This window comes from Sitophilus oryzae, unplaced genomic scaffold, assembly GCF_002938485.1.
Source record: "Sitophilus oryzae breed Bouriz unplaced genomic scaffold, Soryzae_2.0 scaffold_931_pilon_pilon, whole genome shotgun sequence".
In the NCBI taxonomy this organism is placed as follows: domain Eukaryota; kingdom Metazoa; phylum Arthropoda; class Insecta; order Coleoptera; family Curculionidae; genus Sitophilus; species Sitophilus oryzae.
Window position 1 is genome coordinate 908,316 of NW_022147563.1, and position 24,853 is coordinate 933,168.

A 24,853-nucleotide genomic window follows, 5' to 3' on the forward strand; every position below is an offset into this window, starting at 1 on the left:
AGCGTCTTCTTTCATAATTACGTGAAACTTTATAGAAAGGTTTATCGTAAGACTGTGAAAGCTGGCAAGGACATTTATTATAATGCGATGCTAGCCAAAGCCGGTAATGTCGCCAAGGAGACTTGGGCTATTGTAAATGACTTAAGAAATAAGACTTCTTCGTCTGGCACAGTCTTTAATTCACCTGAAGATTTAAACACTTACTTTGTTAATGTGGCTAAAAATTTAGTGAACACCATAACTCCTTCCCATGATTCACTTTCATATCTCCCTAAAGCAAATGAGAATTTACAAAGTTTCTTCCTCACGCCCGTAGCATTAGATGAGCTCCGTAGTACAATTAATAGTATTAAAAACAAATCCTCATCTAGGACTGATGGGCTTACTCTCAAAATGTTATCTGAACTTCCTGAATGCACATTAAACCATCTTACTATTTTAATTAACGAGTCATTCCAAAAAGGAGTTTTTCCAAACTGCCTTAAGACAGCAATAATTATTCCTCTGTATAAAGGAGGTGATAAAGATCAAGCTTCTAACTATCGCCCAATTGCACTCCTGCCCACATTATCTAAGATCATTGAAAGATTGGTTAAAAAAAGGTTTATATCTTTTCTCCTTCAATACAAAATACTTACTACCCATCAATTTGGATTTCTAAGTAACAGTTGCACAAATGATGCTATGTTCGACCTTTTTAATAATGTATACTCTAGCCTGAATAACCATCACTCTACAGCTACAATTTTCTGTTATTTCTCTAAGGCTTTCGATTGTGTAAATCATAATATCTTAATTAACAAATTGCAATACTATGGTTTCAGGGGAGTGCCGCTCGAATGGCTTAAGTCATATCTTGGCAACAGAAGGCAGCTTGTGAGGATTGATACGTCTATGTCTTCTAGTAAGCCTATAGAATGTGGTGTCCCTCAGGGTTCAGTACTTGGCCCTATTTTGTTTCTGGTGTTTATCAACGACATTGCAAATCTAGACATTAGCGGTAAAATCTGCCTCTTTGCGGACGATACTAGTTTCACTTGGAGCGGCAAATATGTTGCGGCACTATATGATACTATATCCAGCGACTTACCATCATTAAGCCTTGGTGCGATTCTAATCTCCTATGCCTCAACCTATCAAAAACTAAAGTTTTGTCATATAAAAGTACTATACAACCTTTTGTACTTAATAACACCACTATTGACGTCGTGGACTCTGTGAAGTTCTTACGACTTGTTGTAGACAACTTGTTAAAATGGGACTTTCACATCGAAGCTCTATCAAAGAAACTAAGCGCCTGCCTGTTTTGCGCTAAGATTAGTTTCTAAGGAACTTTACTTCTCAACCTCTAGAATAGTCTATTATGCTCTTTTTGAGTCATATCTTCGTTATGCCCTTCCATTCTGGGGTACTTGCTGCGCAACAAAATTTGATCGTGTTTTCAGACTTCAAAAGAGAGCACTTCGATATTTATTGAGACTGAACAGTAGAACTCACTGCCAGAATTTCTTTAAAAATTTGAAAATACTGACTCTTCCTTCTTTATTCATTTTTGAATCCGTTTGCTTAATCCGCAAGCACATATCTGCTATTCCCGAAAGGCCATCTCATAACTATCCACTTAGAATGCAGAGCACGATCTTTATCTGCCAACCCCGAGCTCAGAACTAGTTAAAGGTTCAATACTGTACAATGCCAAAAAAATGTACAATCATCTGCCTTTGGATATCAAGTCGCTTTCATTCTTTCCCGCATTTCGCAAAGCTCTAAAATCATGCTTACTGGAGAGAGCCCTATATGCTGTAAACGACATTTTTGTTGATGTTTAATTATGAACAATTTTGAATTTTAAAATTTTGATCATCTCACACACTGGTCAAAGGTCAAGTATTTAATATTTTATAACTCTAAAATCATATCTATTTACTGTGTACTGCTAAAATTGTCCATGTATATTCTTTTTGCAATTTTAAAGACTTAAATTTTTTTAAATTGTATTATTTGTATTGTGTATTTTTTGTTGTTTGTATTTTTTTGTGATTTTGTTGTTTGTGAGTGCTTTGTCGATGAAGCTGTTTTGGCTTTTTGCACAATAAAGCGTTGTTTGTTTGTTTTTTTTGTTTGTTTATAAAAGATAGAAACTACATTTTAGATGCGAACATTTCAATCTCGGCACTGGCCAATATTTTAATATGTTCAAATAAATGTTTTTAAAAAATCTATGTATTTTCACTTGTATTTTCATGTTTTTTTATTCGGGAAATATTCTACCGAATTACACTCGTGCATCAAAATTAACCTGATAACCTGAACAACATGCTTTCATGAAAAATTATCGGTAATTTTGATGCACTTGGGTAATTACTTCTGAAAATTGCTGTCTGGATGTTTTTTGACATGATAAATTTGATATAAATGTTAATATGACTCCTACTTGTAAGGGGCGCCACCTACATATTTTTAGCTGTTTTGAAGAGTAATAAAGTTTTCATCCGTACTTGTATAAAACTAGTAAGTCAAAAAATATAAATTTAAATAAACTCAGCAACCGTTTTAAAGATATTTGGAATGGAAATAATAGTCAGTGCATGTCATTATTGACAAAAAATAACCATGTTGACTTAATGCTAATTATGGTATATTAGCGGCCATTTGGGAACTTTTTATTTTTCTAAGCTAATCATAAATTTATCTAGAAAAAAAAATACGATAGATACTTTCTGTTGATGCTTTGGCACAAAAACATTATAAATTTATTATTTCAGACTAATAACTATCCAGTCAATATGTATTATTTTTGTCAACTATGGCATGTATTGATTATTTCGATTTCAAATATCTTGAGGCCCATTATCCGTTGTGACTTCTAACAAGATACGTAAAAAATGAAGGAAATGTGTATTTTTTCACACAGTATACAATACGTCCGTACACAGGTATGGACGAAAAGTTATTAGTGTTCAAAAAAGCTAAAAATCTATAGGTGGCGTCCCCTACAAATAGGAGTGTTGTAAAAAACACCCAGACACCAATTTTCACCCAAAAATCGGCGTTAGCTCTGAAATTATTCTCTCTCTCTCTCTCTGTCTTTATTCCTACAAAAGGAATGTAGTGGTCAGGTGATGTGTGAGGTTTGTCTCCATAATTCCCTGTCTTGTGCTTCATGTACAAGCGTGTGCAGTGGCTTGTGGGTGATTTTTGATAGCTGGTCTATCCATCGGGAGGGCGAGCGGCCTCTTGGTCTTCTTCCCGGAACCTTGCCCTGTATAATGAGTTTTTCCATACAGTCAGTATCCCCCCTCATAACGTAACCGAAATATTTAAGTATACGTGACTGTATAGAAGTTGAGAGGCATTTGTCATTTCACATCTTCTTCTTATTTCCCCTTCTAACGATCCCGTGTTGTTTATAAGCGACCCAAGATATATATATTGATTAACAACCTCAAAACGACCAATGCTCCTACATCAGGTTTGTTGTTGTTTTGCCTGTCGATAATCATAATTTTTGTTTTAGAGGGATTAATTTCAAGTCCAAGTTTCTCGCTTTCGTCTTCAACCAATTTTCGAAGCTGCAGTAACTCTTCCTCGTTTCCCGCTAGAAGGACCGTATTGTCTGCAAATCTGAGGTTGGTAATTTTGTGACCATTAATTGTTATCCCCCCTTGCCAATGTTCCAAAAAAAAAATGAATCCTGAAATTATTATAGAAATAAAAATTAAACTTCTACTGCTACTATCTCCGAAATGAAGTGTTTTAAAACATGAATTTATACGAACTTTTTTACCTATTTTTATCTACAGAATATACTGCCGAACTATCCCGAATACAATTCGGACCACCCTGTATATTAAGTATCTTGCGCAATAATTTATAAAAGTAATGTAAAATTAATAATACTCAAAACGTGTTTCTTGATTTCAATTTTCGCTCTTTTGTTCAGTTTATTAAAGAACAAAACACTCGAAAAGTTTAATATAAAACTCGACGACGTTATATCAAGATTCATAATTTTCCCTTTTGACATAACAGATAGACAGAGTTCGTGGGCGGTCGGTGAAGGGAAAAACAGGTGGGGAAATGCTTAATTTGACAGTGACAAAGGTAAATGAGTCTGAGGGCAGCAAAAAAAGTTTAATTAAATTTATATAAAATCTCGATGTAGCTTTTCTAAAGCAAAGATATATTTCTCTTTAGTAAAGTGCTTTTGCTTCTATTACAACTTAATGAAAAAGCTTTTCGATTCGGGCGGATTTTTACCTACAGTTTAATCTATTTTAAAAACTCGAAATAATTTCTTTAATTCATTAATTCTAAAAATGTTGCCGTGAGGTGAATTTAGCCAAGGTGTGTGTGTGTGTGTGTGTATGTGTCTCTTTATTTTAGTTTACATTTCATTTTAAAGAATATAACAGGAATTTGTACTACTTTGTTACAGAAAATTAATTAAAAATATAATCAAAGTGTCTTTTAGAAAAATATTTTAATTCATATTTCAGAAGGGTTTGATTAGAGAAAAGTGTCACTTAACAGTCAAAAACAAACTGAATTAGTTTGAAATGCAGATAAAATACACATGGGCAGCTAATCTAATTAATTTGTCTAACTACAGGGTGACCCATTTGTCCGATGAAGTCTAATATCGCTCTTGGTGACGAAGATGTGAAAAATAGATTTATATAAATGTTGCATTGGTTATAATAGCGCATATACTGAAAAAAAAAATTGTTGCATAGGGTCTGTCGCCAAAAGAAGTAATTATAAGTTCATAAGCTTTTTTTTTATGAAAAAGTTATAACTTGTAATCCCATTTTTACTGAAAATGTCAATAGTAAAAAATGTTTCCTCTTGTAAATACAAATCCGGGAACATACTGTAATAATAATCAAAAAATGCTACATTTCAGTTTCTTAAATACCCTGTATATTATTTTTATTTTAAATGTAGAATTAAGAAATAATAATGCTTTTTATTTTTTTGTGTATTTCCTAAGTTTTGCAGATATTTGGGGTATTATGTTATTGTTATACAGGGATGTTCCTTTGGGTTCGTTGAAGGACTATTATAGCTATTTTAAAGTGTGTCCCAAATAAGTAAAAATTATAATAGTTGTATTTTATAATTAATACTTTTTTTTTAAAATGGAACACTCTGTATATTATTTTATTTTTAGATTCTACGATTGAAGTAAAGGTAAATTTTATTAATGTTTATCACACTTAAACCTTACAGTTTTTGAAATATTTTCAATTCTATGAAATTGCAGTAAGAAATTAAGGCCTCATTTCTCCAAGGCAAGGGTATCGAAGTTTTTAATACTAAATATTTACTGAAGTTTATTTATTGATCAGATATTGTTTTGCAATAATAACAATACTACTATGTTCTACAGAGTGCCTAAAAACTTATATTAAATAATTGCTAGCTTTAAACTGTAATAAGTTGTTTAATTTAAATGGAACACCCTGTATATTTTACAAGAATCAGATGCACAGTTTATGTGTCTATCAAATTGTATTATACTATTTTTTTACCTATCTCTTCAGGTTTTCGTAGAAAATGCATTTTCTTATAATTTAGACCTCATTTATAAATATACCCATGGAATATTGACATTTTAGATTATTTTTAAAGATGTAACAAATTTTCAGATACCAAAAAGTACAGATACTAATATTGTCGATATAGTTCGCTTATTTCATTAAAAGATAAAAAATTGTTTAAATATTTTTGTTAAAGAGATTCGATTAATATGATCCCAGTATTCAAACTACATTAATTGACCGTTTACGTTGATTAATAATAATTGCTCCAAATACTAAAAACTGAATTTTGTATGTGTATTACACAGTGTGGTAAAAAGTAACACCTTATAAATTTTATTTTATTTTTTGACAATGGTTATTTATAACAACAGACATGTTCATTTTCATAACTTATTATTGTATTGATTTTGTGAATCCGATCTACAATTATTTAGAATAATTTATTAATTAAAACAATTAAGTAAGTAATTAACTAATTTTTGGGCGGAAGTAATGGTGGCATATTAATAATTAGTAAAAATTGGTATACTCTTTTACAAAAATTTAAATAGATTTCATTTTGTAAACAAATGGGCTTGCAATATTATTATTTTTACCACCTGTACATTTTGTACATATTATGTTGCTTTAAAAAAATCTAAAATGTCAATAAATGAAGTTTAAATTATAAGAAAATGCATTTTTTACGAAAACTTGAAGAGATAGGTAAAAAATATTATAATACAATTTGATAGATAATTAAATTGTGCATCTGATTCATGTAAAATATACAGGATGTTCCAGTTAAATTAAACAAGCTATTGCCGTTTAATGCTAGTAATATACATTTTTGGACACTCTTTATAAAGTAGTATAATTTTTATTATTGCAACACAATATCTGATAAATAAATAATCTTCAGTAAATACTTAGTATTAAAACCTTTAATACCCTTGAAGAAATGAAGCCTTAAATTCTTTACTGCAATTTCACAAAGTTGAAAATATTTCAAAAACGGTAAGGTTTAAGTCTGATAAACCTTAATCAAATTTACCTTTATTTCAACCGTAGAATCTAAAAATAGATTAATATACAGGGTCTTCCATTAAAAAAAACTATAATATTTTTTACTTATTTGGAACACTCTGTGTCTTGTAAAACTATTTTAAATTGAACCTCTAATCTTGTCGAAGGTCTTTCAAATCCTTCAACGAACCCAAAACTTACAATTTGTAAAAATCTAATCGTTTAGCTACAATACTCCGTGCCGTATGTGGTGAACAGCCCTGTATAGCTCCTTGAACGGTAAAATACCAGAAAAAATCATTAGGTGGTTTTCATAAAAAAATACTGTTGAAAGACCCATATCTAATAAAGTGCCGCGAATATCTTTGACTCCATTAAAAAATTTAGGAATATTTTAATAACAGAAAATGTTCATTTTGTAACTTACATCTGAAAGGAAAATAATATACCTAGCGTTACATTAAAAAAAATGCGATTTAGCATTTTAAATACGCTATAAAAATACCCCATATAAGTATCCTTTATGTTTATCAAAATATAGTTAAGAGTTAATAAGTTAAATTGACTACAGTTTTTAACCACTTTTCTTATAAACTGTTTATAATCAATTTGAGTAAATCAGAAAAAGCATGGCAACACTGCGCTGTGCTTTAATTAAAAATAGTATACTATAGCAAAGGTTTGTGCTTAATCCAATTCTGTGCAGAAATGTGGGGTTTGTAGTTTAAAAAACGTACAATTTGATCAGTACTTTTTCAGGATACCCAATATGTAGTTTTATCTCAAAATTTGAAGATCATCTAATAAATTATTTATATAAATTATCAGTTAAAAAGATGATTATTTAGATAGATTTTCAATTAGATTTGGCTGATGATGAATAACATGACGATTACTCTTGAACTCAATCAGTACAGGCTACATTTATAATGATATTGTTATACATCTTCCTGAATCTAAAATATTTAGTACACAAATTATTTAACATTGCTGTACTTTAGTTTTAGATTGATACAAATTTTATACAGCTTTCAACATCACGCGGATTAAAACTAAGCCCGAAAATATATTCAACAGATACGTTGCACGTCTGAATTTTTCATTTAAGACATAATTTTAAACTTTCCTTAATTAAAGCGGGTAATTTGGAAAAATAAGGGATTTCCACCTGCGCCGCCGGAAAAATCAAATTAGATTTCTTGTCCTTTCCAGTAGCGGCAGATGTTCCATCATAATCACGAAGTATATTAAAACTTTCTTTTTCCCGTTAGAATGGCCCGCGAGAGGAATTTTTCTTTGTCCGCCATTTATCACTCGCGTATTAGCGGAATTGTCTCATTTTTCGTGTTTGAGCCTGTTCTTAAAAAAACTTCGTTTTGTTCCAGTTTATAAAGTTTAACAAGGACAAATAAGTAACTCGGTTTGCAAGTCGTTTTCAAAAAAGAAAACAAACGAATAATAAACTAAAATAATAGAATTTTAATAATGCCAAAAGAAATATGGCAAGAGTAGAAAACAGCAACAGTAACAGAAACACAGAAGAACAACAGGAACAATTTTTAATTAGAATAAAAAACTATCGTAAATTATTGTAGTGAAATAAGTTGAAATATTCGGGAAAAATGACTAAGTATTTCACCAATTAATCAAAAATCTGAGAAACAAAAACCTATTATTTTTTTAAAATGTTACTTATTTAGAATACAAGCGGAAATCAACTTCTCAGTGGCTTTTTACTTGTAAGCAAATTTGCCTAGAACCATAGAACGCTTAACATTTTAGAAAAAAATGAAGAAACATAAACTATATAAATGGTCTAAGTATTTAAACAACACTTCTTTATATAAATATTTTTATGAGACCGCTGCGCAGGCGTTCTTTTAATCTAAGACCTTTATAATTTAAGTTAATTTAAAAAAAATCGTACATGAATAGTGTAAAATTACTAATATTAAAATTAAAGTGTTAAATTGTTTTGATGTAATAGATAGAATGTATTATTTTGTTCACATAATTTGTTTTAACATGATACACATCTTTTTAATTTGTCGTACCAATGAGCAAAACAAATAAAGTAAGATAAAAGCAAATTTCCCCTTATTAAGGTGTTTGTATATGTTCAGAGAAGTGGCAATTTTATATAATAATATAATATTTTATATTTTCCACTTTCGTGCACATATGCCCTTGTTAAATATTCTGTACATAACGAGCTAAAGGGAGAAGTAAAAATAATTACTTTATACAGTATAAATAATAATTACCTTATACCTGCAAGCAAATGCTTCAGAAAAACGAATAACTGGTCGTGAAATAATAAAGACTGTTAGCTGAAATAATTCGCATTCATCATTGACTTTAAAATCCGGATCCTGAAAAGCCTTTAAATTATATAAACCACAATTAAATCTGGACATTATCAGTATACAATAAAAATACGGTTTAATTACTACCCTCTCTTTTTGATATCAATTTATCTTAATCCTTTTGTCTTGACATTTGTGTAGATAGTTTCTCGAAAAGGTGTCATAAGCCAAAGCTCAATAGGTAGTATATCTTTGATCGCCAATGAGAACGGCGTTCTCCGTACGTCGATATTTTTCAGATTCTGATGTCATGTACACCCTGGTCAGTACACATCCACGATGGTGAATATGTACTTTCCATTCCTATTTTTGTATTTGTCTCCATGTACTTTAGGTTTATCTACGTTCACATATGTAAATGTATACAGTTTAGTGCTCCAATGGTCTTTGTAAATCTAAACTGACGTCCGCTGTTCTTTATTACAGTATGGTAACTTTTACGAAACTGACTTCAACAACTAGTTTGTTCAAGTATTCTTATACCACTATTCGCGCAATATAAAATAGAGTGGACTGCTTTGAATTTGAATTAATTTTTTTTTTGAATTCGGCTTTGGAAAAAAATATAAAAAGCAGATCTTATATATTATATATATATATATATACGTATATTTTTATACTTTGGAGTTGAAAATATACCATCACACACTACATTTCCGTCAAGAATGTTCTGAGCCAACCATTCCACATTTTTATGTCCATCCGAACATTATTTTAAAAGCACACGCTTCGGGTGAATGTTGTTCTTTGTAGTACTTTAAATTTTGAGAAACTTTATCATCTTACACAATTTGAATCTTGTACAATTTGAGTAGCAACCACTTAACCGTGGAAAGATGACGAAGGTCGGTTTCATGGGAACTTCACGGGAGCTCCACTAGTGGCAACTCTGATTTCCGCAAGTAAGTGTTTCCGCTAAATGCACTTCTGAGCACTTCTAAGCTCTTTTTTCTTTATTCATACGTTTAAACCTAATCCTTTTATTTTATAAGAATTTGCTCTCTATTTTTTAGGGGATTGATTTACTATAGACAAAGCATCTATAGCAATTTAGTAATTCTTAATTGTACCTATATAATTAAAAGCTTTTCTATATTTATATATTAATCATTTATATATTTCTGGTTAGTACTTATATGTACTTACTACTTAAAGAGCCACATATTTTTTTATTGTTTCAATTTTTTTATTCAATTAGTGTTGAAATAAATGTTACAGTGTTAATTAAGTTCAGAAAACTGTCGGTAACTATTGAAAATATTTGATTTGTATATATGAAGATAATTTTTAATTTATAATCGGAACACTTTACCCCCAATAAATGTCAAAAATTGAAATCCAGAAAGTCAAAGTATTTGGGCCAACGAAAGGAAGTTAAATAATTATTTAAAGCTGCAACATTCATTATTTACGCCAGTCGGTTGGACAGGCTATCGATCGTTTTCGGCTCGTCTGTGTAGCTGCCGGATTATTTATTATTAGCGGATTAAATAATCGAACGCTAGCGGTCAGATTTTTATTTTATATTTTCCACTTTCGTGCACATATGCCCTTGTTAAATATTCTGTATATAACGAGCATTATTGCCACTTCTCTGAACATATACATACACCTTAATCCAAAAATTCAGCAATTTTTTATCATACAGGCTGAGTCTTAAATAAGTGTAAATATTTTTAGGTGTAGTATATTTTGACCCCAGAAACGCGATTATAAATTTTTTTCTTGAAAAAAAAACTGAAAATTTGAATTCTTTTGAAAAAATATTTGATTTTTTTTAGTTCTCAGTTGAAAATATAATTTCTTGATAATATGACAACATGGGTAGTAGTTTAAATTTACAAGAAAGAAAATCTAGAAAAGGTCCAGTGGTTCTCAAAATTTAAGCAAAAAATATATTTTTTTTTAATTTTCAAAATGAAATAACTCGGTTATTTTGGACTTATTTGAAAAACGGCTAAGAAAAATATGTTTTTTTTTTTATCGAGACCAACCAGCCCCTGAAAATATTTGCACGCACTCCTTGGATTTAGCCATACCATCTCAGCTGATGTGTTTTCTTATTGAATGAGTGTGAGTATTCACGGTCTGTTGAATTCTTTTATTTCTAACTGATTTTAATTTCGATCTTCCTGCAGAACGTCTCCAGAAGTATATTTCCGTATTAACGTCTTTGTTGTCCTCTTCTTTAACTTTCATACTCTACTGTCATAAATTTATGCGGTTATCAAAGTAAAGCTCTGGGTCCGAATTCTGGAACTTCGACATATAAACCTTACGCTTTCAAAGCGGTAAGCGAAAGTATTCGATTAGCGGAACACCAAGCAGTCGATTTTGGTGGTCTCGTTGCCGCGCAAATCGTTTTCTGGATACGTGTTGAGCACATGTTGGCAGCAACGAAATTTCTTAAGTATCTAATAGTCAAATGTGGACAAAACAATGAAAAATGTTAATGTACAGGGTGTCCCACTAAGAATAGCTCTCGGCTGTATCTCAGAAAGTATTAGCCGTAGGGGCTGCGGAAAAAAAATATTTATAACTAAAGAGGCTATGAGAAATTATTTTCAAGTTTGTAGAACTATCGCTAGGGGGCGCAACTGCAACAAAAAATAAGAAAATGGAGTTTTTACATAATTTTGCCTAGATAAGGTGTACTATAAGTAATAGCTTCTTAATTTTCAGTAAATTTTGAATATTTTTTGTTAGAGCCATTTTCCCCTATCTACCAAAATAAAGTGGTGAGGAAAGGTTAGATCTGTTTTTATTTAAACATTAATAACTCTGGACTGGATGATCGGAATCCAACAAGCGAGGACTCGTTTAAAAGAGCGTTTCTTACTCTATATTATACCATATAAACAATAATAATAAGCTTTTGAACGTAGACGCTAGGGGGCGTTGTCTTACAATTTAACAAACATTGCGCGTATTTTCAAAAAAATTAAATGCAATAATATATGTAATTTTAGCTGATCGGATTGATATCTTCTTTCAAACCGAAGATATTAGCAAAATTATAATAAATACCAAACAAGAAGCCGTTAATTACCTTATTTTTACAACACGGTATCAGTAGCCCTCTTGATTATGTCCATTCTAACAAAAAATAAGATAGAAACAGTTAGTTTATTTTAAAATCGACGAAATACCAGAATACCATAATACCAGAGGTATTAATATCTAATAATTAAGATATTAATATCAGTGGACAGGACACGATGATTCAGTGAAGTCATGGTAGGCTTTGGAAAAAAGTTGCTTTTGACGTAATAGTATAAACGTCAAATTGTTATTAGATCAACATTTTGATAGTCTTAGCAGCGTTTTTTATCTTTTCATTGCTTCTTCAAAATGCCAACAGCTTCAACTACTTCAAATAATAAAAGCAATAAAAAACGCTGCTAAGGCTATCAAAATGTTGATCTAATAACAATTTGACGTTTATACTATTACGTCAGCAACTTTCCACAACTACCATGACTTCACTGAATCATCTGTTTCTTATCCACTTGTTATTAATATCTTAATTATTAGATATTAATACATCTGAGTATTATGTGTTCTGGTATTTCGTCAATTTTTAAAATAAACTAACTGTTTCTATCTTATTTTTGTTAGAATGGGCCTAATCAGAGGGCTACTGATACTATTGTAAAAATAAGGTGAAAGGCTTATTTTGTTTTTATTATAATTCTGCTAATATCTTCGGTTTGAAAAAAGATATCAAAATGCGGTTTTCGCTGACTTTTAAGCTTTTTCTACTCTTTCCGATCAGCTAAAATTACATATAGTATTGCATTTAATTTTTTGAAAAAAACACTAGCACAATGTTAGTTAGGGTGTAAAGACAACGCTCCGTAACGTCTATGTTCAAAAAGCTTATTATTATTGTTTATATGGTATAATATAGAGTAAGAAACGCTCTTTTAAACGAGCCCTCGCTTGTTGGATTCCGATCATCAGTCCAGAGTTATCAATATTTAAATAAAAAACAGATCCCTAACCTTCCCCACCACTTTATTTTGGTAGATAGAGGAATATGGCTCTAACAAAAATATTCAAAATTTACTGAAGATTATGAAGCTATTACTTATAGTACACCTTATCTAGGCAAAATTGTAAAACTCCATTTCTTATTTTTTGTTGCAGTTGCGCCTCCTGCAGTCGTTCTACAAACTTGAAAATAATTTCCCAGCAATTTCTCATAGCCTCTGTAGTTATAAATATTTTTTTTCGTAAGCCCTACGGCTAATACCGTATGATCGAGAAAAAACGGCGTCAACGATGGCTATGAAATGAAGATCGCTGTCATTTTATATGTAAATTTTTATGGGAAATGTAATCGATGGTCATTTCCCAGCAAACTGGACGCCGTTTTTTTCTCGATCATACGGTACTTTCCGAGATACAGCCGAGAGCTATTCTTAGTGGGACACCCGGTACGTGAATTTCATAACCTTTTGTTGAGTTATGTCAACCTATTTTTCTATGGATATGTCATTATTCTTATTATAGAAGGGAAATATTGAAGACGCTTCTCAGCATTTTCGATGTTTTGAACAATATTTATAGCTGTCAAGTTGTAAATTATCAATTACTTATTGAGGAATTTATAGAAGAAGAAGTTTCACCAAAGAGCAAGAGAACGCATTTTTTTCTATTTTTGCTGACAGTTCGGTAAATTAAACGATCCTTTAAGGTAGCTGTTTTCGAATCGCTTAGCGCAATCGGTAAAGACGCTATGCACTTCAGATGAGAATACCCAAATCGGTAGTTAAGTGCGCGCTAAGCGGAAATTAACGTCATATACGCTGAGCGTCTTAAAGCGCTTAGCGTTTTCTAAATTACATAATTTGAGCCCTAGTTTGAGTTAGTATTACCCTAATTACAAAAAAATATACTGATTATAATATTAATACGCGTCTTCAGAAACTATAACGACCTCCAATATAATCAATTATTTGCGATGTTCTCTTATGAAACTTAAAAGTTCTCTAAAAAATAACTCTTAAAATTACTGTGTATTTATACATCTATATACGTTTAAATACCTTTTATATTTTAGCAAAAAATTTATTAGTTTGTAAATTATATTTAGAACAATAGTAATTCAGGATTGTTAAGTAAGTATGATATCGGCAACATTGCATTTTTTTCTGTCATGTCACGCTTATCAATTCTGAACAGGTCGAATCTTCCGGTTCGTTTATTGGTTTTTTACATGGCATGTTTTATTGTTAATAAAACGATTAAACAGATATCTGGAGTTTAAAATTGACAGTTAATTTATTTCGAGTTTGACGTGAATGGTGGCTCGTTACAGAATTTAAGCGAAATAAAAACATTGAGCTCCATACGTGCGTGAGGCGATCTAATGAACACGTTTAACAATCGATGATGGTGGACAAAATTAATGGAATTTATTTTTTACGAATGATATGCGAGGCTTATTAGTATTTAATTAAAAACGATATTTATATCTGCAAACAACATAAAAAATGAATGCATATTAAAAATACTACTAATTAAAAACAATACCTCATATAATTGTTTAGATGTCCGTTTATATTATGTTCTGTATAATATGTTATGAGCATTGAATATTTTAATGTTTTTTCAGTTTATCAGAATATCAACGGTTTTAATAGATGTGTCTTTGCCAAGACACTAAAGTATACTCAAAGTAGTTACATTTTAAGAATTTTTATAGTTTTTCTTTATTTTTTTTTTGAATTTTTACTTCTGATGACGGGATATACCCTCTGAAAAATTAAGCATTTTTTGTAGGTTAGACAATTTTTTTATGGTGGAAATTTTACCGAATAGCTGGCTTCCGTTAGGCTTGTTAGTGGCGTTTTCAAAAAACATTTTATTACTTTAGATTTCTGTTTCAGTGGGGAAATACTCATGCTTCTTTAGTAATTTCATGTACATACACAGTAGATACAAAACTCATAACATAAGACAAAACAATTATTAGAAATAACAGAAATTAAAGTATATATTATATTCGGAAAATACTAACGAGAATATAAAAACTTATGCAGAATGGAAAATACAAAATGACTTGGTACTGAATTTGAAGAAAGAACGGAATGACATTCTTCTGTTTTTATAGCTCTATGCTCTATACAGAGCGTAGGCAAGATTTACTTTGCCGTCTACAGTATGAATAAAGTTAAATTGTTGTTAAATAACTTTTTGTCTGTATCTGTATAAGACTACGGAGTAAAAATATACATTTACGACGCTTTTTACGTAGAAAAGGTCTCTCGGTAAAAATCACTACGATTAATGGTTCTCGAGATATTTGGAATCGAAATTATCAATACCTGTCGTCATTGACATAAATTAATCATGTTAACTAAATAGTTATTAGTTAACTCATCATACAGTCAACCTTGACAAGAGCCAGTATCTAAAATGGCGTTATAGAGGCCTGCTCTCCATCTTCGAAATTAGCCGTACCAAAGTTTTTGGCACAAACGGTTGTCGTCTCAGCGCACTCAGTGATGTGTTCTGGTATTTCCCCATTTTACCCCACAGAATCTGCATTCGCCGTTAATTTCCCAAACACTGAAGGTTTTAACAGGAACTTTAGAAGAGTTAGATCAGTACCTGATTATGTTTTTGCAAGGTAGTATTGATGTGTGTAAACATACCTACACATTTAAATATGATTTTTAGGTACTACGAACATAATAGCCATTACATTCCACCACACAAAAGGCCATATAGGCCATATTACAGGCCTGAAGAGCCTCTAACGTTCGCAGCGTATGGGAAGTACCAGGAACCCGGAGTTAACTTCATGAAGTACGATACAGTACTGCCTTTTTATTTTGTTCCAAATTTGAACGCCCTTGCCTTGAGTTTTCCTCTGGACAACACCAAATATTACCTTTTATTGTTACTCCCTGTAGATTTTAACGGAGTAGATCAGCTAATCTGTGACCTAAGGTGAGTCAGTATTGTTCATAAAATATTTTAAAGTAAATTTTGTTGATATACAGGGCGATTCAAACATATTTTTAAACTAAAATTATATATTTTTATTTTTTTTGCTATAGATATATTTTTTTAGATCTGTGGATTTGCCATATACAGGGTGAGTCTTAAATAAGTGCAAATATGACTGGTAGGTCTCGATATCAGGACTGCATGGTAGATCTCGATAAAAAAAATAAAGAGATCTCGAAAAAAAACGGTAATGAGAAAATATCTTTACCGTTTTTCAAATCAGTCCAAGATTGACATGGAAAACATTTGGGAGCCACCTGAGTTTTTTTTTATTTGCATCCCTTTTTGTGCCGTAACCATAAACATACCAAATATTAAGAAATTATACCGTGGGAAAATTTGCGATGAACAGGCAGTTCTAAAAAGTTTTCTATAATATAGGACGAAAATTTAAAGGAAAATGCACCATTTTCAACACCTTGTTTTTGCGAAAAAAAAAACTCATAGACGTGTTCCTGGAGTCAAAATACACCACCCCTAAAAATATTTGAACTTATTTAAGACTCACCCTGTATATTTGCATGGTATGTACAGGATGTAAAAATTTACAGGTTGCACGGTAATTTGAGATTCATCTTGGAGAACTTACGTTTAACTCACGTGATAGCCACCATTCCTAGTTTTACTCTCAAAGGGTACGTTACTTTAACACCAACACTCCAACAGGTCAGTATAAGTAATTACTTTTTATTTTCCCTGTATTATTATTATTAAACTGCGATACACACACGACCGATATTTCCTAAAGCACGTCAGTTTTTTGGACGATTCACTTTTTCAACTTGTGTAATGTGTGTACTGTAATCTGTAATTAAAACCACAGCCCTTTCACGACCAGCCTGTCGACTTACGATCAGTTACATAGAAATCTGCGTATATCAGAAACGCGAATACTCAAAAGCAAGGCAAGATGGCTGGTATTGAATAAGCTGTGATTAAAACAAACCCACCTTTAATACTAAGAGTAATTTTAAGCAAAATCTTATGTTTAAGTTGGGTATTAGAAGGATTTTCGAACCAAGGCAAGCTGATTTCTCACCGATGACCAATGTCACCGATATCTACGTCACAAACATCGAGCAAGCTGTCACTGTGACTATACGAAACTACTTGGATCCTTCAGCGGAGAATTACAGTGAGTATTATGTCGTGTAATTTAAAGAAAATAGCATGTAGAGAATGTAGATTTCAAATCAACGAATCAATCTTCTGACTAGTAAAAAATATATTATAAGACAGTTTATAAAAGAAAGGGTGGAGGATTTTTTGTCGCGGAGTGTACTTTCAGTTTTCTTGTAATAAAAATACATACTCATCATTGTTAAGTATTTTTTAAGCGCGGGTCATCAGATGTAAAGGTGTAACTCTTCCGCGCAAGGTTGATTACGTAAGTGATGCAATTAATCCAGCAGGCGCAATTTAACAAAAATGCCCGCCAATTGTTTTGTCAATCGACGGCAGTGGCGACTCGTCAACTACAGTCATAGATATAGAAAATCGCGTATATGCATTAATCTTTATAGGTTACGTAGTTTCCCAAAGAAGCAAGTGAACATACAATATATATTTAAAAGAAACAGTTATACAGGGTGGCGCACCTCATTCGCCTCGGTTGATTATACGAAAACGGAAAGATGTATAAACAAAATATTTTATGGGTATATGTGGGAGAGCAATGTGCATAATTTAAAATTATTTTGAAATGTACAGGGTATGTCAGAACTAAGATCCATACCAAAGTTATATTTTTTCTTAAAGAACACCCGGTATTCTATTTCATTTTTGGATCCTTGGGCACAAAATAAGGCATTTATTATAAGGGTTAAATATGTTTACAAGCTTTGGGTTTTTAGGTATTTAAAGATATTTAAATATGCATGTTATAATAAAAAAGTTCGTCAACACCTTGTACGTTACATTTCAGAATTAATTCTTGTGCTGACTTTCAAGCCAGAGAAATAAACTTTACTAAAAAATTTGATTGCTTTCTTAAATGTATACAGGGGTATTAAAAATTGCTGGTCTATTTTAAATATTTATTTTAAATAAAAACTTTGTTATTTCAAATGCAACACACTGTATTGTTTTAAATAAATCGAAGCAGATTTAACTATATTAGGGTTTCCTATACCTATCTGGCTCAGATTTTAAATAAAAAGCGATTTTTCAATAAAATTGTGATCAAGGTAGCTTAGTAGCTATTTTCAAAAACGACATTATATAGTTTATGGATTTTATTTAAATTTATAACAGGTTATTTTTATTTAATTTCCTAACAATAAGGTTAATAAGTAAATATTTATTATTTTATCAAGAAAAATGGAAGCAGTATCTGCTGGCGGAAGGAATGGATATGCAACTAGTGATTTTATTTCGTGCGGACAATTGCTTGTAAGCCTGAAGGGTTTTTGTTCAAAGATATCCAAATAGGAATTTTCTTAACAAGCGTTCCTTTGAAAAGCTATATATCCTACTTCGCAAAGCTGATAGAGTGGTATATGAAAATCCTATTAGGCAGAAACCTGTCGTTGGAAGCGAAGAAAATGAATTTGCCTTAATTGGTTCTTTTATAGAAAATCCAATATATCTACAAGTCTACTACTACTAACTATCACTAGCAAATTGCCATGGCGACACTAGCGATCTTGATTTTTGTTCAAAATCTGACCCAGATAGGTATAGGAAACCCTAATATAGTTTGAAAGAGCATTTAAATCTGCTTCGACTTGAAATAACGAAGTTTTTATGTAAAATAAATATTTAAAATAGACCAGCATTTTTTGATACCCCTGTATAAATTTAACGAAGCAGTCAAGTTTTTTAGTAAAGTTCTTTGGCTTCAAAGTCAGCACAAGAATTAACTCTGAAAAGTAATGTACAGGGTGTTGACATACTTTTTTATTATAGCATGCATATTTAAATATCTCAAAAATCAAAGCATTTAAACATATTAAAACCTTATAATAAATACCATATTTAATGCCCAAGAATCCAGAAATGAAATAAAATACCGGGTGTTTATAAGAAAAAATATAACTTTGGTATGCATCTTAGTTTTGACACACCCTGTATATTTGAAAATAATTTTAAATTATGCACATTGCCTCTCTACATATACCCATAAAAAAATTGTTTCTACATCTTTCTTTTTTCGTATAATCAAACCGAGGCGAATGAGGTGCGCCACCCTGTATATTTTTAAATGTAACGTAATTGTAGGTCTATAGTAAAAATTAAACATGTTCTATTTACTCTTTTTAAAACATGTATTTAATTTAATTCTTTCTTTATTGAAGTTAAATTCCTTTATAGGCGCGCTAGTAGTAAAAATTCAAGGCCGTGAAACGACACGCGACACGACAGGCGAGAGGAAAAGTGGTAAGGACAGCCTACGGCTTAAAAAAAATTGTCCGATTTAAATGAAATTTGTTGTCGATAGATTGGTTCAAGGCCAACTTGACTGTGTACGACACGTGTCACTGTGACAGTTAGTTTTGACGTAAGAAACGTCAAAAGTTGATGTCGTCCGATCGCAACCAAATTTGGTGGGTAGGCTATGTGAGCGACGGTGTACACGGTCCCATCCTGCAAAGTTGGATACGACGTTTCGTTTACATCTTCATCAGGGTGGGACTAAGGGTTTGATATTGAAGAAAAATGTGGGTCGATTTCAGCATAATTGGGGACGGGATACAGGATGACGCCCTCGACGTTTCGAACTGTTTCGAACCAATGCCTCAACTAACCTACTTTTTCAACATTTCAAACTACATTTTTTCAAACATATCCTTCAAAACCTTCAATTTAATAGTTGTTGGTAAGAAGTTTCACTTCAAATATGCGCACATAGTACATTTTTTTTATTAAAATTTACTTTTTAAAGTTTATTTTTTATTATTTTTTTCTTGTAGTGGGTGCACGAATTCTTCTATTGACGAGCCGCCTCTGATCTACGGTACTTTTTGTGTGTACCTACCATCTGAAAATTGCGTAACGAGATTTAGTTCAGTGTTAAAATTCACGCTTTTTCTTTATGTTTGTTTCTAAGGTACAAAGTGTTTCTCACGTCAATTTTTTTAAGTGCCTCAACAAACATTAAGCTTCATTCATTGTCTTCTGCTATTCAGATATCAGATGTTAATGTTATTAATTGTAAGAACTTAACTTGATTCCAGTATTCATAATTCCGTCAAAATATTTAAAAAAAGCAAGAAAAGGTTATTAAGAATTCGGTAATATAAGTACCATACCACACAAAAAAAAACGGCATCAAAGAGGGTTGGGGAATAACAATTCTTGACAATTTTGGTGAAGTCAAGCACTAGACGTCATTTAATTAGCCCGTACTCTTCTTTATTTTTTAATGGAGCTTACTGCCGGTTGGCCTTAAGAAGTTTGTAATTTATTTTTATTAGTAAAAATGATTTTTAGTTGAAAATTCGATAATTTTTTTTTTGGAAATAGATTTGTGTATTTGGAAACGTTCTATTTTTTTAATCTTTCTATAATTAGTATTGTTGCAAATTTTATGTCAATTTTTAGTAAATGACGTCTATACAGGGTGGCGCCTCTCATACGCCGCGGAAGCTCTAAGGAGAACGGTAGTTTATATCGAAGTTAAATTTTGGCAGCATATGTAGGTTAACCGGAAGCATTTTATAAAAATATATAGAATTATACAGGGTGTCCCCAAAAAAAGTTACACATCAAAGTTGTGTTTTTTCTAATGGAACACCCTATATATTAATTGATTTTCGGATTCTAGGAAAAAATAAAGGTGAGTTGGGTGAGTTTTATTAAAGAAGCATATATATCTAAAATCTAAGGATTTTGACATATTTCACATTTTGTGAAAATAAAGAGTAAATTTTAAATTTCGATAACAGCTACCTAAATTTTAGTTGACCTTGTATAGCCTGATATTTAATTACAGTAACCATTGTACGTTAAATCAAATTGAAATTTAACCCGAAAAGTTATACAGGGTGAGACAAAATTAATATGGAACATTAGTACTTAAGCAAGTTACTCCTTTATTTTAAATGGAACACCCAGTATATGTTTCCGGTGTTCAATGGGGAATTTATATATCTTTAAAATATTATTAAGGTTGCCTACCCCTCAGACAAAGATTTTCCCAGATATTTTAATTTTTATGATTTTGCGCCAGTAAATCTTTTATTATTTGAAAATCTAGGTGGCTGTGTGGATATACCTTTATTAATTTAACAAAATTAAAGATTGTGGAGTAAAATACTCAAGGGTAATAAAATACATACGTTTAAAACATATTTTAATTATTACAGAATTAAAACTAGATATAAACCTATAATTATGCGACGAAAATTAGCTGGATGAAATCAAATGCTCAAAATGCTTCCTTTCCTGTTAACTGCATAAAATTATTGTCTTTCCAAAAGGATCTTTACATTTTAAAAGGCATATGTGGAGTTCTACCTGAAAAAGCAGCTACAATAATTTATCTCATGCTGTCGACACTAGTTGGTCGAGTTTTTTAAACACTGTCTTTAACATATCCCCATAAAAAACCCAGACTAGATAAAATCAGGAGGATTTAAATATTCTATTAGTTGGTGAATGCAGTGTGCATTCAATTTGCATATCAATTCTCTCTGATGTAGAATAAGTTTGCATTTTCGGCAAATTCCTGAGAATTTTTTTTTGTTTTAGCTGACAAAAAATTATAACTAGTTATTAAAGTTGAACTAATTAGACAGCTATGTTGAAATAACGTCAGACATATCACAGCCACCTAGGTTTTATCAAATAATAAAGATCTACTCAGATCAAATCATGTAAATGAAAATATCTAGGAAAATCTTTGTTTGAGGGGTAGGCAACCTTAATAGTATTTTAAAGAGACAGGAATTCTCCATTAAATATCGGAATAATATACTGGATGTTCCATTTAAAATAAGAGAGTAACACGCTTTTAAAGGTGACCAATGTTCAATATTAATTTTGTCTCACCCTGTATAACTTTTGGATCAAGTTTTAATTTGATTTAAAGTAGAATAGTTAGTTTAACTACATATTAGGCTACACCGGGTAAATTCCAATATAGGTAGCTTTTATTGTAATTTAAAAATTGTTCTTTATTTCTAGAAAATGTTAAATATGTCAAAAACACTAAACTTACATTTTAGTCATATATTTCTCTTATAAAACTCACCTTTATTTTTTTCCTAGAATCCGAAAATCAATTAATATATAGGGTATTTCATTACAAAAAACACAACTTTGATATGTAACTTTTTTTGGGGACACCCTGTAGAACTCTCTATATTTTTAAAAAGTGCCCTGAATTAACCTACATATGCTCACAAAATTTCATTTCAATACAAACTGTCATTCTCCTTGGAGCCTCCGCGGCGTATGAGAGGCGTCACCCTGTACATACAGATTGCCCTCGCCAAAATTATCATGGATTGTCATTCCTCAGTCGTCTTTGACGCCGTTTTTTTTTTCGACCATATGGTACTACGACATAGTGTACCGAATTCTTAAAAATATATTTTTCTTTTAATTATTTTGATGGAATTATGAATACTGGAATCATAAGTTCTTACAATTAATAACATTATTTTTTTTTTCGATAATACGGTATTACTAATAATAATTCTTATTTTTTTTAGAAAACTTACGAAGATATCCACCTGTACAGTTTAGAGCCGACCATCCCTTTCTGTACTTTGTCATGGATACAGAGTTGAATGTAGCGTTAATGGTAGGAAAAGTGGTAAATCCCCTAAACTCAAGAATAAGATAGCTGCCAAATGAACTATTTAAATATAAATATGTTTAATTTAATAAATTGTAAAGAAAATAATGTAAAATAATTGTTAAATTAATGTAATAAGTCATATAAATTTGATAAACGAAACATGGAATGTGAAAATCTTAATTATAGTTATGGATTTTAAATTACGTAGAACTTGGAGAGTTTATACAAAATTGTATATAAATAAATATGTAGATTTAAATATAATAAAACATTTTTAATAATATATAAAATGTTTTTATTTCCAGTACATATAGTATTTTATTATAATTTTAACTAGGGTACATTTCTTTTTGGGGCATATAACAATATAACAAACATAAATTCTTATATATTCCTACCTAATTATTTTCCTTACAGATAAATATATCAATGTATTATCAAGTTTGAAGAAAATATTTTTTTTTATAATTTGTACAAAATGACTCGGCTTTAAGTTGTTGTTTGTTGCCTATTTTCTATATAAATTAATTATTCTACAGATAAAGATAAGTAAAAAAGTCCCTATAAATTTATGTCCTAAAATACTTTGTTTCGGATATACAGGGTGTAGAAGTTTCATTTTTATTTCGATTTTTTCCAAATAATTTCTGAACTAACATCGGTATTTAAATGAAAATTGGTGTTTGCGTGTTTTTTCAAATGATAAATTTGATTTCCATGTCAATATGGCTCTTAATTGTAGAAAACGCTACCTAAATGTTTTTAACTTGTTTTGAAGAGTAATAACTTTTCTTCCGTAACTGTATTAAAATTACCGAGTAAAAAATATACATTTCCGAAGTTTTTACGTAAAAAGTCTCTTTGGTAACAATCGCTACGCGCAACCGTTCTCAAGATATTTGGAATGGAAATTATATTTACAATAAAATCGAAATAAACATCAAACTTCTACACCCTGTATCTCCGAAACAAAGCATTTTAGGACATACATTTAAACCAACTTTTTTACTTATTTTGTCTGCCGAATAATATGCTGACGAAGTTTTCCCAATATAATTCGTACCACCCTGTATATAAGGATGTGATATTCAATATACAGAGTGATTCTTAAATAAATGCAAATATTTTTCGGGGTAGTATATTTCGATCTCAGAAAAACAGCTTTTTCCGCGAATAAAAAATTCTGAAAATTTGGAATTTTTTGAAAAAAATTTTAGATTTTTTTAATTTTTAGTTAAAAAAACATAATTTCATAATATAACAACACAGGTAGTGGGTTACATGTACAAGAAAGAAACCCCAGAAAAGATCCAGTGGTTCTCAAAATTAAATATCTCAATTATTTTGGACTTATTTGAAAAACGGCAAAGAGAAAATATGTTTCTTTTCTCAATATCTACCAGCCATGAAAATATTTGTCCTTATTTAAGACTCACCCTGTATAAACAAAATATTTCATTTTAATATAAAATAAAATTAAATAAATATATCTTAGAGAATAAACAAATAAGATAGTTCTATATAAATTTACAATCCAACATATATTTTTAAAATGTGACTTCAATATTCTTAACCACATTGGTATAATCGATTTTCGAGGGCACCAAATAAAAGGCTGGTGCCACCTTAACTCCACAAGGACACTGGCAGCCCATAACCCAACTAAATGACCCCACCTTATTACTACATTTAGGGCAATGTAGTTTACCCTGAGTCACTTGACTCACATTCATCCAAGCCATTGGCTCGACAAAATACATTTGTGAACACTTACTTTTGGCACTGTTCAGGTGAATTATTAGGTTGTGTTCACAGGCTAGAACCCTGCGGCATTTTTTACATCGGTAAACGTTTGGATCTGGATTCGACTGGGGTAGGCCTGGGTCTGGTTGTATTAAGTCTTTGAAGTCTTGAGGGAGGATTTTGACTTTTCGCATCCAGTCGGCTGCTGTGTTGAGACGGAACAATTTGTACCTTTTATCTGACTTTTCGATCGTATAGCCCATATGTCTGTACAATTTCAGTTGGGACACAAACCCTATAGTTAAGCATGATATTATGAATTACCTAAGTACTAAGTAGTAGGGTCCTGCAACAGTGCGTCGGGCATATGTAGCTCCTATAACAAAAAACTTAGAAATTTTGTTTAAGTACAAACCTAATTAAAGTAC

At 31.1% G+C, this 24,853-nt stretch overlaps 2 protein-coding genes and 1 long non-coding RNA gene across 3 annotated transcripts in view; 2 read left to right on the forward strand and 1 right to left on the reverse strand.

Annotated features, from left to right (window-relative positions):
• Positions 1-3,669, forward strand: part of LOC115890843 — a 73,773-nt gene extending 70,104 nt beyond the window's left edge. Inside the window, exon 3 of the long non-coding RNA XR_004051709.1 lies at positions 3,518-3,669. This is a non-coding gene — a long non-coding RNA (uncharacterized LOC115890843). The remainder of the gene's footprint in view (positions 1-3,517) is intronic.
• A 4,381-nt stretch (positions 3,670-8,050) lies between these two features.
• LOC115890841 (serpin B10-like) lies at positions 8,051-22,859 on the forward strand. Its single transcript, XM_030911189.1, has 6 exons — positions 8,051-8,132; positions 15,464-15,554; positions 15,605-15,877; positions 16,489-16,603; positions 16,931-17,072; positions 22,594-22,859. The coding sequence occupies exons 1-6, from the start codon at positions 8,051-8,053 to the stop codon at positions 22,725-22,727; spliced, it is 837 nt and encodes a 278-aa protein (XP_030767049.1). The 3' UTR covers positions 22,728-22,859.
• A 1,347-nt stretch (positions 22,860-24,206) lies between these two features.
• On the reverse strand, positions 24,207-24,720 carry LOC115890842 (dual specificity protein phosphatase MPK-4-like; the record flags this gene model as incomplete). Its single annotated transcript, XM_030911190.1, has 1 exon — positions 24,207-24,720. A coding segment is annotated over one exon (491 nt), but the record flags the coding sequence as incomplete, so codon positions are not given.
• Between the last annotated feature and the right edge of the window lie 133 nt (positions 24,721-24,853).